This window comes from Pyrgilauda ruficollis, unplaced genomic scaffold (genome assembly GCF_017590135.1).
Source record: "Pyrgilauda ruficollis isolate IOZ18807 unplaced genomic scaffold, ASM1759013v1 scaffold23, whole genome shotgun sequence".
NCBI classification, from domain to species: Eukaryota; Metazoa; Chordata; class Aves; order Passeriformes; family Passeridae; genus Pyrgilauda; species Pyrgilauda ruficollis.
Genome location: NW_024522539.1, coordinates 9,208,340 through 9,226,494, shown reverse-complemented (window position 1 = coordinate 9,226,494; position 18,155 = coordinate 9,208,340). Strand labels below are relative to the sequence as shown.

Here is an 18,155-nt window from a genome sequence, read left to right as displayed (position 1 = left end):
GTGTGAAACCAAATCTCTTTGGTCTTGTGGTGGACTGGACTTTTCTCGGGATTGCTGACATCCAGAGCTGGCATCTCATGCTGCAAGGTGTTATGGTGCCCTAGGGAGCCCTTGAAAAGAAGGGTGAAATGGGAATGATGGTCTTGGTTTGGACAAGGCATGAAGAAACCTCATTTCTCTGCAAAGCAAAGGCGTGCTAAAGGAGTCTCCTGCAGCACCCTGTACAAGGTACCTGACATGGTTTTCTTTGAAGGGACAGGTTTCTCCCCCTACCCTATTTACAAAGCCTCATTTCCTGGGAGAGCTCAAGGGCTGTCAGAAAGATGGTAAGTATTGTCATGAAAGGAGGAAAAAGAATTATTCCAAAGACTGAATTACTTGGCCAAAGGTGAGAGAGGAAACCAGACTAGACATGGAGATAAATTCTCTGTCTTGTATGTGTGTGGCTTGTACTTTAACCACACTGCCATTCTCTTTTCTATATATCCAGTAATGTGGTAATTGGGATGCTGGCCAAGGGGAGGCAGGGAGAGGATTGCAGCAGTTGTCCTTATCAATTGTTAGGCAATGATTTCACAATTGTAGCTCATTTTCTTCACTGTGAAGCTGAGAGATGGGCTGTAGTGCACCACTGCTGTCTGCAAACACCAGCATAATCATATCCTGCTCCTGCTTCTGCTAAAAGATAAGCACAATATCATGAAAAATGAGATTTCTTTCCTAAACAAGAAAAGATTTATAATGGTCAAACACTCAAGGTATGCCCAGCAAATACCAAAACCTAAATCCTTTGCAATGGTCTTCAAGATGCTGTCATTTCCCTGATAACTCGGGCCCCAGAGTTCAGCTCACAGCCTTTTGTAACTGGAACAAGCAGGTTTATTTCACTATACCACGAGTCCATGTTTTCTCACAGCAGCCCTGATCCCTGCCTTGCAGCTTATCTTGGGAAGGAAAAAAAATCAACCCTTTGTTTAACGTTGGCTAATAGCATTAAAGTTGCAGCAGGATGTCTATTAACCTGCTCTGACACATCTGCTTGAGGCAGCAGCCTGGAGGTGCCAGGCCAGGGCAGCTTCCATGAAGGGAAGCCTTACCAGGACTTGGGTCAAGGGCCTGCCAGATCTGAGGCCCCACATTTATGTTTGCACCCACCCTGTGAGCAGCTGAAGGTGCAGTTTGGTGAGGTCTCAACAGCGCTGGGTGTCACTAATGGCCAGCTTGGAATAAACCTGCCCCAGACTGACGTCAAATGCCCCGTCTGTGACACTGGGGCCTTCCCTCTGGTCTGCCTTCCCTCGATGGCCTGAGCTCAGCCTGGAGCTTTCCACTCTGGGGGTATTTGCAGGACCTCTCCGGTCTGCTGGACCACCTACTACTGTGAGCCTGATGTGTCCTCTCTATTTAGTTTACTTGAATCTGGCTCTGTTTCAAGGAACTCAGGCAGAGCCCACAAGCAATACAGTGCAACTTCCTTAGGAAGCAAAATAAGAAACAGTTTTTAGCTTTCCTGGCTGGTCCAGAAGTAGTAAAAGTAATTTCAGACATGTTCGAGGCACTTTCTGTTTGCCTCTGCGTTAGAAACGCAAAGAGCTGTTTTGTCTCTGTGGCTCTCCATTTTCCAGCAGCTCCTGTTCTTCTGTAGAGGTGAGTGTTGCTCCTGCTGCTTTCTGAGGGACAAGCTCCAGCAGGCCGTGGGCGATCCCAAAATAAAAAAGGAAACTGATACCCAGCTGCAATTACAGCTCTCACTTCCTGATCTCCGCTCCTGGGCTGTACTTCAAAGCCATCTTTAGACCCATTCTGCACTTTCCCTTTTCTTTTTCATCCTTTATTTCCTTTCCTGGTGGACTTTGACATCAGGACTGCAGATGCACAAACGGGCTTGGTGTTGGGGCTACATCCTCCAGCTGCAGGTCTCCTCCAGATGGGGGAAAGAGCCATCACCCGCTACAGGGAAAACCACCAAGCTGCAGAGACAAATGTGTCTGGCCTGTCATTGCCCAAGAAGCTCGTGACTCATCCATGGGGAGAGTTCTGATTTCCTAAATTAGTTTGGAGTAAACCAAGCTGTGGGCTATCCTTCCTGTGATCTGACACAACTCGAAACAGATGTCTGGTTTACACTGAAGGTTGAAGCTGAAAACCTTGTGAGTTTGCTTCTCTACAGCAACCATAGGAAAGTTTATCTTATGTTATGCTGCGTATGTGGAAAGTGTTTCCTTTGATTGCTGTTTTAAATTAGGAAATGGCCAATTCAAAACAAAAAAAAACCTGTGAAAATTACTGCCACAGAATGTCATCAAAGCAGAAGACATAACATGGACACCTACGTGGATAATGAGTTGCAGCACTTTTGCCTGGTATTTAATGCAAGCAAACTTCAGAAGGCTGGATTTTCTTACTCTGGAACGTAGCTAATATGTCACTAAATGGGTGACATGTAAAGAGAAACCAGAGAAAAAACAAAATGCAAAACAGTTTGATATTTCGGGCACGCCCCTCTCCTGCTCTCTTAAAATTCAAATGGCCATTAGTGATTAGAGATTTTTTTGCCCAAGAGAATTAAAGGAATGGGGGGAAAAAGGGTCCTTGAAGCTGCTGTAATAAACAGCCCTTGTGAATAATTGGGGCAAGGATTGTACAGTGCCCTCCCTGTTCCTGTCCCACAGCCTGCCTGGGGCTGAGCTGACTCCAGCTGGGCAGGGAGGGCTGGCCAGAGCTGCCCTGGGAGCCAGGACTGAGAACCCTGGGGCTCTGGGCTGGGAAAGCTCTCTGCCTCTCAAAAAATGACCTGGGCATACAAAATCATAGAAAGGAACATTTAAACTTGGTGAATATTTGTAGCAGAATCTTCTAGCTGGGAAGGGAATACCTCACCTGGTTATCTGCTGGTTTGGATAGTGAGTTCATGTGAATGATTTCAAAAGGGACAAAACTTGCTCAGCTGGGCTGCTGCACTTGTGCATGTGGGGCTAAGTCAGCTTTGCTTTTCCTTGAGTTTCTGTGGGCAAATCATAAAGTAGCCTGCCTGTCAGTAGAGAGAGGTGCAAGTTTGGGAAGATATCAAACCTCTCTAGTGCACTGTTTGCTGGTTTGCTAAGTTACTAATGCTGAGTATTGCTGGTCTCACAGCATAGGAGGGGAAACTGAGGCACAGGGCTTTTAATTTACCTCTTGAAATCACAAAATCACTGGTAGAGACAAGCTAAGTTGCTGGTTTCCCAATCTGCAGTCATCTTTTGCCTTGCTCTCTCCCTAAAGACACACCTATGCCCTCATGATTCTTGCCTTTTTTGTCACATTTGTCTTCACTTCCTTGAAATAAATACATAATCAAGCAATGTGTACACTGGGCTCAGTGGGATATACCCTACTCAGTGTTTGAGGGCCTGTAGCTCTTATGTCCCAACAAGACAGACACTTCCAGTTACTGACAGTTTGGATAAAATGTAATCTCAAACTACTTAAAAACTGTTGAGAAATATCTCATTAAATCCTAAGTAACTAATAATGAGAATAATTGAGCATGTGATCTCAATCAAATCACTTATGCACTTTGTGCACCAGTGGCAGAAAGAGGTCAAAAAATCAGATCCCTGTATGGCTGATTTTTAATGATGCTGCCAATGTGAGCATTGGATTAGAATATTTCATATTTGAACAGAATGAACTTTAATCTTCCTGCATAGTTGCCACTCTCCGCCTCCAAAATAAAAAATAAAAAATTGTTTCCTGACATATAGAAAGAAAAGTTGCATATCAGAGACGGGGGGAAAAGTGGCCTTAATTTCCCAGAGTAGCCAGCAACCCTGGATTCCTCTCTTTTTCTTTAAAGAGAGGCTTTTCCTGAGACAGACCAACTGGCTGCCCTGAAAATGAAGCCATGTTTATCTTTGAATAGATGTCAGAGATCACAGTTGGTTTCGAAATTTTAGGGCACCAGCTATCTGCAGTGGCACTGCCTGATACACAGTGCAAACAGAACAAAGAGGGTCGATCATTTGTTATCTCCTTTTATTTATATTTATTGTGGCCCTTCTCTCTAATGTGTACGTCTGTTTGGAGAGAAACGTCACTGCCTAAATTGAGTGTGCTCCTTCAGGTTCATTGTTGCTCCTGAGAAAAATACTCCATTTGCTTGAGAAAGCTCCTGTATGCAGTGTTGTGGTATCACCTGATTTTTACTGACTCTGGCAGGGAGTGGAGGCTATTTTGTAAATTCATCCCGATTTTATGTAGACTTTTGAGCATGAGTGGAACTTCTTTAAGCTGAGCATGTGGCAGATGAAAGTCTTATGGGCACCTGGATGGGAACTTGTGATCTCTGCTGAAAAATATCCTGTGGACATTACCCACCCAGCCTGCTGGGGTACAGGGTCTATGCATCCTTAGAGAAAAATGTTAGGGGTTTGACCCCACTGGCATTCACAGAGCTTTGTGGGTTTGTATTTGGCCCCTGAATGTCTGCTGGAAGCTTTGAATCAATCAAAATTTATCTCTCTCAGCTCAGAACAGTCAGCCTCCTGCCATCTTCTCTGGGCTTCTTTCTTCTAATAAAAATATTTACCTACCCAAGCAAGAAGTTGAACGTAAGTTGGCTTTATTACTGTAGTGACGTTGAATGGTTGGTTGCTGGGTGACCTTGCTTCTGATTTTATGGTCTAGGCCAGCTCTGGCAGCAGAGAGGTGTGGCCACGTACTTCACTCTGCTGTCAGCTTCTCCTGAGATGATCAGAGGCTCAGTGTCAGCTTTCCTGGGAAGTTGTAAACGTCTGCCATTTGTTATGTGAAAACCTGGATCCACTAGGAAGGGCTGAAGGAGATAAATGCCTGAGAAGAGGAACTATTAAGGCCTAAAAGAAAGGCCAAGCTCTGTGAAATCCAGCACGGAACCAGGATCTGCACCCTTGGATTAGACCAGTGACCATAAAACCAACATGTGACTTATTGCAGGGCTTTCACAAACTGGGATACTGGAGCCTGCACGGTTTGCTTTGCTTTAGCTTGGAAGATGATTTAATGTTTTTCATTGGAGAACAAAGTTTTGCAACTAATCAGACATGGAAGAAAATGAAGGAGCAGATATTTTGGAAACCAGCTCTGTCTCTAATGGTCCTTGGTGCAAGGTGAGAACTTTTATTCCCCCTCCTCCCTCAGTCACAGAAAATATTATCTTTCTGCTGTTTACAAGTGACTTCAGTAAACCATTGCCCTTGGACCAGACTGAATGCAACCTCTGCATCAGCTTTGTAAACAACTTCACAAATTCCTTAAAGCAAGGCTGTGCTAAACATTAGGAACAGAAATGAAATGGTGATGTGTGTGGTTAAGCGTCTGTCATCCACCTCACTGGAAGTTTCAAATATCTGAGTAACTGTAGGTTTCTGTGCCGTGGAAACGACCAAAATAGTTTTTTTAGGTGCTTGGACAATCCAGAAACTTCGTATGATTTTAGCAAAGCCACTGCTTTAAGATTTGCAGGTCAAATATGTTGAGTAAAACCATAGCAAGCACAGGGTAAGATAAGCATTAACTTGGGCAAACAAATTGACAATTTAACTGCATGGAACTCGGTGTCCAGCAGCAATTGCTCCTACTCCCCCAGAGCTCACTCAGAGCATTCAGCCTCCCGAACGGGTCAGCTGTGCTTCTTGTCAAATCCCAGCAGTGACGTTCAGAGATTGTTTTCTGTTTGCTTGTGTTTGTAATTTGATCTCATGTAATAACATTGTCCTCGGCTCACATATAACCACGGGGGTAACTCTGACATCCTGCCTGAAAAAAAACACCTTGTTGATTCCTGTGCTTCATGTTTGAAAGATTTCCAGTTGGGACAGGTTGGCGTGTTTATATTAATCTCATCCTGTTACTTGAAACTAAACCATTAGCATTTTGGAGGTTGGACATTCGACTTCCATTTTGGTTCCCCCAAAAATACTGGGGTTTGTTACCTTCACAAGTTTTGGAGGGCACTCTTGGAAGATTTTCTGTTGCCTGTGCTGAGGCCAGGATTTCAGTCCAGCCCTTTGTGCTATGGAGAAGGAGTCTCTGGGAGGTCATGTCAGAAATGTGCCAGTTTAGATTTGAGCTCAGTATTGCCTTTTCTTCAATAGGAGTTATTGGAAACTAAGATAGAGAACTAAGGAAACTGGAAATCTGAAAACAACTGAGTGCTTGCTCCTTGTTGAAAAATATTCTTAGTAAATACAGATGTGTATCTAACGAAAAGAAGTTTGAAGAGCTGGTCAAGCAGAAGAAACAAAAACACCTTTTCCTATTGGAACACCTCAGCATTGATTGCTTGGTGCATCTCCCATGGCACTGCCCAGACTCATCAGTGCTGAGGGTCCTTCATTTCAGCCTGTCTAACAAAAACTAAAAATTCTGCTGCTGCATCTGCTGTTTGCCGTGCTTATTTTTTGTTTACAAAGTTGGATATCCAGTTAAAAGGCAGAAGCAACACTCAGGGGGAAAAAAAAAAAAAGGACAAAACAATGAGAGTAGTTTGTAAACATGAAGGCCGAAAATTATTCACCTCAAATATTTGGCACAATAACAAAATACGTTCATGGAACTCTAGAGCAGTTTGCAATCAAAAAGTCTGTGTTTTTGTAGTATATATTATTCATCTCAGATCGTGATTTCTGTGGAACTGGAGGACTAGAAACTGATTTCTGGGAGTAGTGTGCTCAGTCAGTTTTTACGACATCTGCAAATGTGCCTATTGGTGCTTTTTTAGACACAGATTATAATTCATGGGAGCCTGTGCAGGATGCATGGTTGTGGCAGGAGAGAATATCTTGAAAAACAACATGCACTCTATCATGGCCTAAAAGTTCACTGAGTAGATGGAGATTTACATACTATTGTTTTGTGGCTCATAGAATATGATTTTCTTTCTGTGAACCTGATATTTTCTAGTTTTTCCTTTAAAAAATGGGAAAAACTCCCCCCTGCCCTCGGAAAAATCTAGAGGATTTTTTCAACCATATTTTAGTTATATTGGTTGCAGTCATAAAATTTTTACTTCACAGTGATAGCACATTTATTTCTCAATAAATATTGAGAAATAATATTGCGAATAGCTCATAATTCAGCTGTTCAGCAACTGCCTTCGCATCTTTCAAGTGCAAATTTGTGTTTGCAAATAACTTTGTCTGCCTCTCGTTGTGGGTACAAGTGTTCCTCATTAGAGCTTTTTGTCAGCATCCCAAAATGTGGTAATTGAAGATCCAGCTACAAATATTTCTGTTTGTGTTTCCTATCTTAGTGTTTAGTTTAAGAGGGTTGAATCTTAAGCAAAAGTGTGTTGATGTTCTTTTGTTTATGTTTATTATAAAATCATAAAATGCTGTCATTTTCTGTGGTTAGCCCGGGCTGCGCCTGTGCTGTGGCTGAGCACGGAGACCTGCACGTGGGCTGGCTTGCACCAGGGCCAGCAGGGCCTTGCTGTCATACAATTCTAAAGGCACTTAGAGGTTTTTAAATGAAAAAGAACGGGTTAGTTATTAACTTGAAGAAATATCTGATTTTAGAGAACAGAAGATTACAAAACAAACTGGATTTTCACCAGCTCCTGAAGGGCAAACAGTGCACGACTCTCCCCATTTCCCTGCAGCGTGTGTTTGTGTTGAAGCTTTTTCACTCTCATAGTACTTGATGTAAATGTTAATTAGCACTCCAGGGGAAATGTGTTAACAAATGTACCTTTGACACAGGTCCACAGCTATGCTTTGCTCTGTAGCTGCAGGCTGGAGAGATTAGCTGGCAAAGTAGCTGGTGCAGCTTTTGAGGAAACTCTTCAAGCAGGAGCTCAGGGGAGCTTGTTGAGCTTTTGGACTTTGCTGCTCTGCTGCAGCTCAGGCTGCTCTTGCTGCTCTACAGAAGCGGTGCTGGCTAAAATATGAGCGCTTCTAAGAAAGAAGAGCAACGTCCTAGAGAAGGGATATTTCTAACCATTAAAAGGCTTCAAATGAGACTGCCTGGGCTATGGCTTTCATGTGATGAAGAAAAAATGACAGCACAAACTTCGTGGCAGCATTTATTCCTTCGCCTCCCCCAGTGCTGAGCTTGATTAGCAATAAATAAGGGTGGTAAAGTAATTCCTGTAAGTTGTTAGAGTAGAAAGGTAACAGTAGTGCATTCATAAACACATTTACCTCATCACTGTACTTCTTTGCCTTTCCATAAACAGCTGGGCAGAGATTCAGAAATGGAAATCATTCACAGGCTGGGATTTTTCAGCCGTATTCAAACCTGCCTCAGCTCAGGTTAGCATGCAGATATATTGGTGGTTTCTGGCCTGATTAATTCCAGAACCTGCCATGACTTCTGTGAAAACATATGCAGAGCCACTTCTCAAGACTTGGGTAGTTCAGCTATTCATTTCTGTGCAGCATCAAATCCTGATTTCTCCCTGCTGAGGAACAGCTCACATTTAAGGCACACTGAGAAGAGTCCAAGGTTATTAACCACTCTTGGAAATGAGGTCGGTGATTTCAGCCCAGCCCTCCTGAAGCTGGTCTGGGGTTTGCCACAGTGATGAAAACCCTGCTGCAGGAGCATGCCTGTGCCTCCAAGAGCAAAGGGAAAAACTGCTGCTGGGAGTCCCCTCCTTCCCTGGAGCAGGATGTTGCATGAAGAATGCTGGTGTTATCACATGGCTCTTGATCAGCTGGGCTAACCCTGCACCCTTCTGGCGCTGCCCTCAGTGGGTATTTACAACAAGGGTGCCTCATACTTTTTTCCTTCCTGTAAAATGGGGTTTTTTTTGGCTTTTTTGGCCCTATGGGGAGTTTCAAACCAGTGAGCTATTGCTGGTGAGGGGCCATCAGCCTTTGTTTCAGAGCTGACTGAGGTTTTCAGGGACTTCAGCAAGAAATAGGAGGGTGAGCAGGATGTGAACTAGTGCATATCTGAGTGGTGAGCAGCCCACAGGACATGGTTCAGAGCCCCTGGGCAAGCCTGACCTCTAACTAGGTCAGCCATGGAGAGGACTGCTGCTTTCTGCTCACCACGTGTCCAGGCTACAAGTGTGAACCAGGCTCTGCAGAGTGTACTTGGATTCTTTGTCCTGGCCATGCCTTCAGCTTGGCTTGGCCTGTGGGCTGGGACAGCCCTGAGATGCTTTCCTGGCAGAGGGAGTTCATGGGTGCACTCTTATTTTGAACAGCAGGTGAAAGGAACACCAACCTGTTTCACAGCGGGAGGTCTCCTCACTTTGAATTGCTGCTAAATAAATGTGCCCTTGACTGGGTTAAATATGTCCAAAGCTACTGGATGGAAGCCCTCTGGCAGGGTGCTGCCTGAAGATGCTGCTGCTTGGGAAGAGTTTCCCCGTGTGAAACTGCTCCCTCCTTGCCCCTGCAGGGAGCCCCCCAAACCCACCGAGGGCGAGGCAGCGAGCAGGGCTGGGGACCCACAGCCCACAGCTCCTGAGCCTGCCCTGGAGGCTGCAGCTGCTGCTGCACTGACTCCAGCAGCCCCTCTGGGAGCATGGCTGGGTTTTGGCACCATCCAGCTGCCCATGAAGTGGTGACAGAGGTCAGACCTGAGCTACGCTGGTTGGTGCCGTGGATGTGTTAAATCACTTCATTAAGAGTGATGGGCTGGATTAGCATCTGGCCCTGCTTCTGCTGCAAAATTCCATGGGGGAGATGCTGGGCCTAGGGTTTTGCTGCCCCAAGAGGAAACAGCACATGGCACCTCCAGAGTCAGCTAGGGATAGGTGATAACCAAGCTTCTATGTCCTCTGGCAGTGACAAAATATAGAATTAACTTTTATTGTTAAAACCCCCTTGTTTCAATAGCCCCCCTTCCCACCTGATTGCAATTAGTTTTCTCAGCTGCTATACTTTTGCTGGTTGTTTCTATATTCATAAATCTTGTCTTCCAAATTTTAGCAACAATAGATATACGAGTCAGCAATTGTTGAAGATCATGTAAAAATTGAGACTTTAGGGACAGCAGTTCCACCCAGAGAGTTGCTGTCTATCTGGCTGCTTTGGTTTTGGCTCTTTTTGTAAGTAATCTGACTCCACAGTATCCAGCCAGAGGTTAAAATTCAGCTCAAGACAAGTGCAAAACTCTCCCAGGTTTTGATAAGTTGTTTGCTGTCTAACTCAGCAATAATCTGATTCTCACGTTCAAGTAAACTGATCACCCAGCAGGAACTGGACTTCTGCCTTGTTGAAGGATGAATGTTGCTTTAGTTGCTCAAAAGAAAAACACACAAGAAATGCAAAATCCTTGTTGACTCAACAACTGAAAGAAACATCACAACACTTCCTAAATCAACACATGGCAATTCTCAAAACAAAGTCTGAACAGCAGCCAGAAGCTTACAAGGCAGGAGATGATGCTGTGACCAAACTGAGACCTTGAATCTTCCCTGCCTAAACCATGGGGATGAGCTGGGATCTCTGTCTGGTGATGTTCACTTGTGTCTCAGAAGAGCTGCTTGTGCATGAACCTACTTGCTTTGCAGTCAGGAAATTTAATTATTGCTTCCACAGTAGCCCTCAAAGAGTACCCTGTGCATGAAATATGCATTCATACCTGATATGTCCCATAATTTCTTCTGTTTCCGCATATGGAGGTAAGGTTAATGTTCCATACACTGTGGACAAATAGTAGTTGTCATGGGTACCATAGCCTTGAATTTCCTGTCTCCTGGGTGATTAAATTCCCCACAGTAATTTTACTTTATTGGTTTGTTTCTGTAACTCCTTATTTCCTTGGTTCGCTCTCCTTGAGGACATTTCACAGGCTGCTTGGATCTCCTCAGGCTTTTGCATTTTGTACCCCAGTTTCGGGAAGGATGGAGTGTTTTTCACAAGGTGTGTGAAGCAGCAGGAAGCAGAGTGGAGTGAAGCCCCCCCAGGGGCTCTGTGAGCCCCAGGCTCTGCAGTGCACACCCAGCTTGTTGAAGTCCGTGCTGCTGGAAATCCCAGCCCCACTGAGCAGCCCACTCCAACACCTGTACAGCTCCAGCACTGCATTCCTGCTACCATGCTGGCTCTGTGTAGAGCACCTCCTCGTGCCTGTCTGCAGGAGATGTGGAGAACAACTTTATGTGTTCTCCCCAGGAGCCTGCTGCTGCTAACAGCCAGAGTGAGTGGTCAGCCTGCCCGCTGGAATTCACACAGAGAGTGCCAGCAGGAATCTGATGGGCTTTGAGAGTTTCTGTCTCTGGCCCTACAATAACAAAAGGGCTACATTTGGCTGATGGGATTTGGGGGCCTTTGCTAGCTGCTCTGCCTGTGCTCTACAAACTGTTCAGATGTTTAGATTTATTCCATAATCCTAGCCCTTCAGAAAATGGCATAAAATAATATTGACATGGAAACAACAGCCTGTGAAAAGGTAGCCTTAGCTGGTAAGTAAAATGAGTAAGTAGCTGTTAAATGCTAAATTTTATGCAACAGGCATAAAAAGACAGTGGGAGCTTTTGCTGTTTAATATGAAATGTTCTATAAATAAAGCTAGGTGGCTACATATTGACAAAGCTGGTCACCCCTAATTTAAGGCATGTCATAGGCAGTGGAAAAAGTGTTACCATAGGCCTGACTAATGTGGATAGAAATAGAGAGCAATTTGGAAAACTGAGGCTAGAATGGCATCACTGTAAGTGCAGACCCTGCAGGCTGGATGTCAGTGCTGCCAGCTGAACCGCGCTTTCCTTCCACAGCTCCGTGGCACTGGCCTTGATTAACTGGCACTGGTTACTCTGCAGTCCTGATAACTAAAGCTGGAGTGTCATCTGCATTGTAATTAATATGCTCCTCTGCACCTAATTCATTCTGACAGTATAGATTAATGATGGTAAATGACCAACAAGGATTTATCATGAGATGATTCTTAGTTCTACAGGCTGCCTCAGACAATTGCAGGAAGCGATTGTTAACTTCAGGCTATTGTCCTGGTGTAATCGTGCATGTGCATTCTCAGCGTTGTTTTGCAGTAAAACCCACACAAGGGCTTCATAAAGATTCAGTTATGGCCCCTAAGAGGCTGAGCCACCCTTGTAAAAGTGGGAGAGGGGAAGCACAGGCTGGTGATACCGCTCTGATTTTTCAGTATCCCAGCGCGTGCAGTCTCTGCCGATACCGGCAGGAGCTGAGACTGAGCACTGTTTCTGCAAATCAGGTGTTTTTGTAAATATAATTGTGTTGGGAGACTGGGCAACAGGGCCAGCTGAGCAGTGGGGTGCACAGCTGGGGCTGGGCAGCCTCATTTGTGACTGGTGCTCTTCCTCTGTGGCAGTGCTGGCGTCTCCTCCATTGGTGCCACGGGGAGGAAGGACCTTTTCCTACAGGACCACAGTAACTCAGCAGTCCTGCTTGCCAAGATCTGCTGTGCATCTGAGTAATAGCCTCAAGAGTGGTCGTTATTTTGAGCTACCAAAACACACTATATAGAAGAAATGCCCCCTCAAAAAGAAGGTACTGAGTTCCCTGAAAGCTTAGAGCCTCAGGAAATTCTCTAGTCAGGCTTGCAAAATCTTGACTTTCAAGCCAAACTGGTCACAGCTGGGGGACAACACCACGTCATGCTAAGCAAAAGGTCATGAAAAATGATGTAAATGAAGTGAAATTTTCCAAAGCATATAAGGTGCTCAAGCTCTGCTTGCTTCTTGCAAAAAGTGGTTTCATCATTACATTTTCTTATAATAGCTTCCTTGTGTACACAAGGAACTTAACGTGGCTTATTTAAACTGCATCACGCATTGCTGCAAGAATACCTGATTAACAAGATGATCGATGTGTGCTGTTCCACTTGTCAGTCAATAGGAATTAATATGCAGGAGACTAGTTCAGAAATGAGAGATTATAATGGACATTTGCTTTTCTTTGTGCTGAAGTGTTGCTGCATGAGTGAACAAGTGCTGATATGATGAGCTGAGCTCCACTGCCGCCCCTCCCCTCCCTAAGGCTGACATTTTCCTACTCATCGGCTGTTCCCCCCATTTGTACCAGTCCCAAACTCCCTCCTAGGAGTGGTGAAGCTCCTTTGTGCTCATAGTAGAGGCCTGGGATTTTTTTTTCCTCTGCCCTTGGGATGTTCCTGGGAGTGCCCCTCCTGTCAGTCCCATGCAGCCTCTGCAGCACCTTTTGCAGTGCTGGCCACGAGCATGTGGTTGGCTGAAGCTGTCATTGACCCCAAATGGACCCGAGTCAGTCTCTGGTGTGGTTGATCTGCCAGTGTCATGTACTCCCATGCCAGACTAAGCACAAGGTTTAACTGCAAGTGGTTTTTGTGTTTATCGGAAAATATTGCTCCGTTTTGCCCGTGCTGCCCTGGGGACAGCAGCGTGATCCTGGTGGATTCTGGTTGTGCAACAGTGCTCCCTGTGCTGCTTCTCTGCACTTGAATGACATCGTGTCTTCCACCAGTAACCACATGGAGCAGGTAACAAAACCTGCAAATAAGAAAGGAGGGAAAAGAATGAAAAAACAGAGACACCTCCTTTTTCTTCCCGTCTTCTTCTTCCCCCTAGTAACAAAATCTATTGGTAAGTGGGTGTAGCTGACCTGTCCCTCCTTCCCCAGCCTCAGAGAGAGGGTGATGAGATGGCTTTGGAGGGGAGGAGTGTGTGGATGAAAGAGGAGGTCTCTGGGGCACCATGGCCATGGAAACATGCAAAGTTGGTGTTAGTGTTTGTTATTATTGGCTGCAGAGATGCCTGCTCTCCACCTTCAGCCCTGAAGGAAGCGGGGTACATCTGAAAGGGTTTATCTGTGAATAAGAAAATAGGGGTTGAGAGCAGAGCTGGATCAATGGTGAGTTTTTTTGTTTGCTCTCTGACCCTTCCCCCTCAGCTATGAAATATAAACGTAGGTCTAATGAAACTAGAAGTAGAGGTTGCTTTGGAGAAAACTGAGGAGGCTTAGGAGGAAAATTCTTAAATTTTGCAAAATGTTTTTATTCAGTCCCAAACAAAATGCCTGCAATTGCTTTATGAGCGGTTTCTGTTTGTCCCCTTTCATTTTGGAAAAGAAAAATCAAACCCAACCATTTAATTTAGAAAATACCAAAGGAAAATATTTCACAGAACCATAGAATAGTTGAGGTTGGAAGGGAACACTGGAAATCATCTAGTTCAACTCCTCTGCTCAAAGAATATTTGAATATGCTATACATTTCTGTTTTGAATTTTTATCTGTGTCCACAGTAATTTCCCAAATTTGGCTTGAATTTCTAAACAGATCTGTGTTCCCTCCCCAACTGTACTTTGGGATCAACTTTGAATTTACTGATTTTTATTTTCTTAGGCTTCTGTTTGGGAAATCTATGTCGTCTGTGCCATGTGCAATGTATGCTGTCTTCAGACTCCCTGCAGAAATCCAGGTGTCATGGATTCCACATAGCTTCTCTTTTCTTCTTCCACATAGCTTTATATAACCACAGGGGTTTGACTTTATATTTGCTTATTACAGCACACTTGTGACTTTAAAAGACGTGGACATTAATGGGAGCAAAACATTAGCATTTATTATAAAAGGTAGTAATATACTGTCTGGCTGGTTTCCTACCTGTGTCCATACATAGAATCAGAGAGTCATTTGGGTTGGAAAAGACCTTTAAGATCATCAAATCCAGCCATAAAACCAACAAGTCCACCACTAAAGTGTGTTCCTCTCATCTCAAAATGCTGACCCATGTCTGCCAATGATTTACTAAAGGGACAAGGTGGTGTCTGTCATTTATCCAGGAACTTTTTTTGCCGAGTTAAAATAAAAAGCAGCCCAAAACTGAAAGAAATGCAAAACGTTCATAGCACATAAAGAACAGCTGAGGATGCAGAAACATGAATGACTAGGATACCTCAGGCTTGGATGTTCCCAAAAGCTTACACGAAGCCTTAAAAAAAGGTTGCTTTGTGAAATCCATTTGTTGGTGCCTATGAGAGTGTCACCCATGGTGCCCTGTGGGGTTTGACACCTGAATTTCTACTGGCTGGGGTGAGTGCACTGTCTGAGCTCTCTGCCATTTTGGCAGAGATGTTTAATGGTAATTTGTGTGATTTGGACACTGGCTGGAGCAGCACAGTTAGATTTGTCCCATTTGTAGTCACAAGTCGGGGCTGTGGAACTGTCACCTCTGTATGAGAACTGCCCTGATGTCAACCTCATGGAAAGGAAACCCCTCACTTCCAGTACAGCATGAAACTTGTCCAGTCTTTGTAAAATGGAAACACGGTATTGACTATCAGAAAATGTAACTCAGCCTTTCTATAATTTATTTTCTTTTATCAAGGATTTTAATTTCATTTCCTGTCTTTTCTTATTGCACTTAAAAAAAAAAAAAAGGCTTAAACTTTAGGGTTTCTTAGCAGAACTATTCCCTCATGCTTTCAGCTGGAGCAGTTTTCCAACAGTGACATGAGCTCACAATATGTTAGTCTGACTCTAAATAAGATTTTCCAGAGTTGGCTGAAGGTATTGGCTTAATTCTAGAATAAACTGCTTCAGAAACCTTTCTGGAGTGGATTCTGGATAACCTGGCACCATTTAAAAGATTAAAAACTCATGCATAATTTGCCCTTTCAAAATACTCAAGGCTTCTAAATTTCTCACCCCAGAAAATATCTTTCTTTTCATCAAACATCAGCTGTTTCCAATTGCTTCATTCTATTTTGGTCACTTATTCTCTCTTTTCCTTCCCATGCATGACTAAATATCTCCTTTAAATCAACTTTGAAGCCATTCGTTTTTCCATTCATCCATTCGGTCGTGCTGGTTTCTTTCACCCTAGGAATGCCCCATGAATGTCGTACATTGAAGGAGCAATATCATCTGTGCAGTGCTGGGTACAGAGTCCTTGGCTCCAGTTCTGCAGCTGGGTGCATGAAAACCAGGACAGCTGCTGGTTTCTGCATGTTTTCCCTGGTTCATTCCCTGCAGCCCTGAGCAACCCTGCTCTGGCCATGGCAGCCCCACGCAATGCTGCGATGCCAGGCTCGTGGTCTCACGGTGAGCATTCCAGCTGCGGAGCAGTGGGACTCATTCTGCCTCAGCTCAGCACTGAGCTCAAGCAGAGTGGTCCTTCTGAGGGCCAGGGAGGCTGACCTGAGGCAGGACAGGCTGCTCTGGCCGTGCTCCTTGGGAGGCATTCCTGCGCCACGGCTGCGACTCCGGGTTCCTGGTTTGGCTGTGCTGGCCGGTCAGAGGCACGGGCTCTGTGCTGTGCACAATTCCTGGCATGGATGTGGCCTAGGAACAGCTTACCTGACACACAGGGGACTGAATCCCTTGCTAAAAGCGCAGCGAGGTGCAGGTGCCAGCCCTCCTGACAAGAAGGTCCGTGCAAGACCTGCATAAAACTGCAGTGACCAAAAAGCATCTGCAGCTCAGTCCTGCCAGCGCTGAGGCACCCAAATGCAATCTTGCATTTGCCTGGATCTGTACAGCTGATGAGCGGGCACACTGCTCTTCAGTAACCTTCTTTTGTTGCCCTCAGGTTAGAATGAAACTTCAATCTTTGATCTCCTGTATAATATACAAACACCCACCAGATTTCTGACCCATGTGTATGTGACACGTGAGTTGTCCTTTCAGATGACAAACACAGAAGCTGAAATTATCCAGAAAAAATAAATACCAAGGCCAAGTATAGGGATAGGGTTTGTTTTGGTTTGGGTTTCTTTCTTTTGGTGAAGTAAAGAATATGCTGGAGACAGATTTGACAAAGTGAGTGATCCAGATTTTTGTGGCAGTTGCATCCCAGCTCTAGCTGTCATAGCCACAGCTGATCCAAGCTGTGCTGTGTTCTGTGAGGGAAGGAGTCAGGTTCAGACCTGCCAGAAGGGCCTGAGCACTAAACTCTTCTGTCCAGAGTGGGATATGTAAAGCTGCATTTCCTCAAGACTGCTGCCAAATGACTAATCTTGGACACTTCCAGGCATTCCAGCATGTCTGGTTAGTGGTTACTCCAGCCATCCTATGTGTTTTTGGGAACCAAATGTCTTGCACGCTGAAGCAAGGTGCACTTTATACACGGGGTTCCTATAATGGATGTCAGTGAAGATAGTGGCCAGTGCACAGTGGCTTTACATCAAAGATAACCTTGTGAACAGGGAGTATTATGTGTATGCTCAAAGTCAGACATGCAGGGGAATCAGATCCCTTTCTTTACAGTTTACTTAGGAGTCATGGGCAGTGAGGGATTTTTAAACACAGGTTGAATGAATTAGTCCATTAACTTCTGTTTTCCTTTCCATGCAAGTGACGGCTCCCTGTTATGGCCAGGGGTGAGCTAACAAGACACAGTGCTCTGCAATCAGCCACTGGTCAGACCAGATCTCACTATTTACAGTAAAAGAGAGCTTGTGCTTTCTGCAAAGAGATCCCAAGCTCAGACATGATTCTGCCAACTAACCTTGCTTGTTTGCATTTACTGAGGGACTCCCTAAAACTGGACTGTGGTGACTCTTTCATTGTGTCTTGAGAGCTGTCTCAAGGTATACTCCAGGGAGTATTCAAGCTTCATCTTATGGAAATTTCCTTTTTGTTTAAGGTGTAGCATTATTTGTTTTCAAACCATAATTATATGTCCAGACCCTGACTATGTCCTGTATGTATTTGAATGCTTTCCTGCAGGCAGGACGTCTCCCAGAGGCTGCTTCTGGTTCATGTCGATCTTTGGGGTTTCACTGTACTTTTTACTTCAATGATAAATTATTGTGGTTTCCAAAGGTTAATCATTAGTGCTCTGCAGAAGAGATGTCCTGTCTAGATAGTGTGGTTTCCTTTTAATTGTCTTTTTGGATCTAGCTTTGTTCTTATACTGTGGGATAATGTGCCAAAGATGGCACTGTGCAGGCTGTGTTGACGAGTTCAACTGTGCTACAAAATACTCCTTTTGATCCTACTTCTTTTTTTTTTCTGAACTCCACCAGCTCCTTTTTTTTCCTTATATAGAAGCCCTTTGCCTTGTATCTCCTGTTTGGATCAGGGCTTGATGGGTTGGATCAGGTCACAGTACTTTCTTGTCTGACTGAGACAGGCTGGATATCCAAGAGGATGAGCTGACCTCCATCACAGCCAGTTATGTGAGGAGGGAGCCATGCACCAGTGAAATTGGCTTCCCAGCCCCAGCTAATACATTGCATTGTCTTGTCTTCAGACGTAACACTGAATTTTTTTATAAAT

At 44.6% G+C, this 18,155-nt stretch overlaps 1 protein-coding gene across 2 annotated transcripts in view; it reads left to right on the top strand.

The window, feature by feature from the left end:
• Positions 1-18,155, top strand: part of PDE8A (phosphodiesterase 8A) — a 156,419-nt gene continuing 138,264 nt past the window's right edge. For both annotated transcript variants that reach the window (XM_041468753.1, XM_041468755.1), the window contains exons 1-2: positions 1-228; positions 4,669-5,129. In XM_041468753.1, coding sequence (XP_041324687.1) covers positions 5,064-5,129 — 66 coding nt within the window. In that variant the 5' untranslated portion in view covers positions 1-228; positions 4,669-5,063. The remainder of the gene's footprint in view (positions 229-4,668; positions 5,130-18,155) is intronic.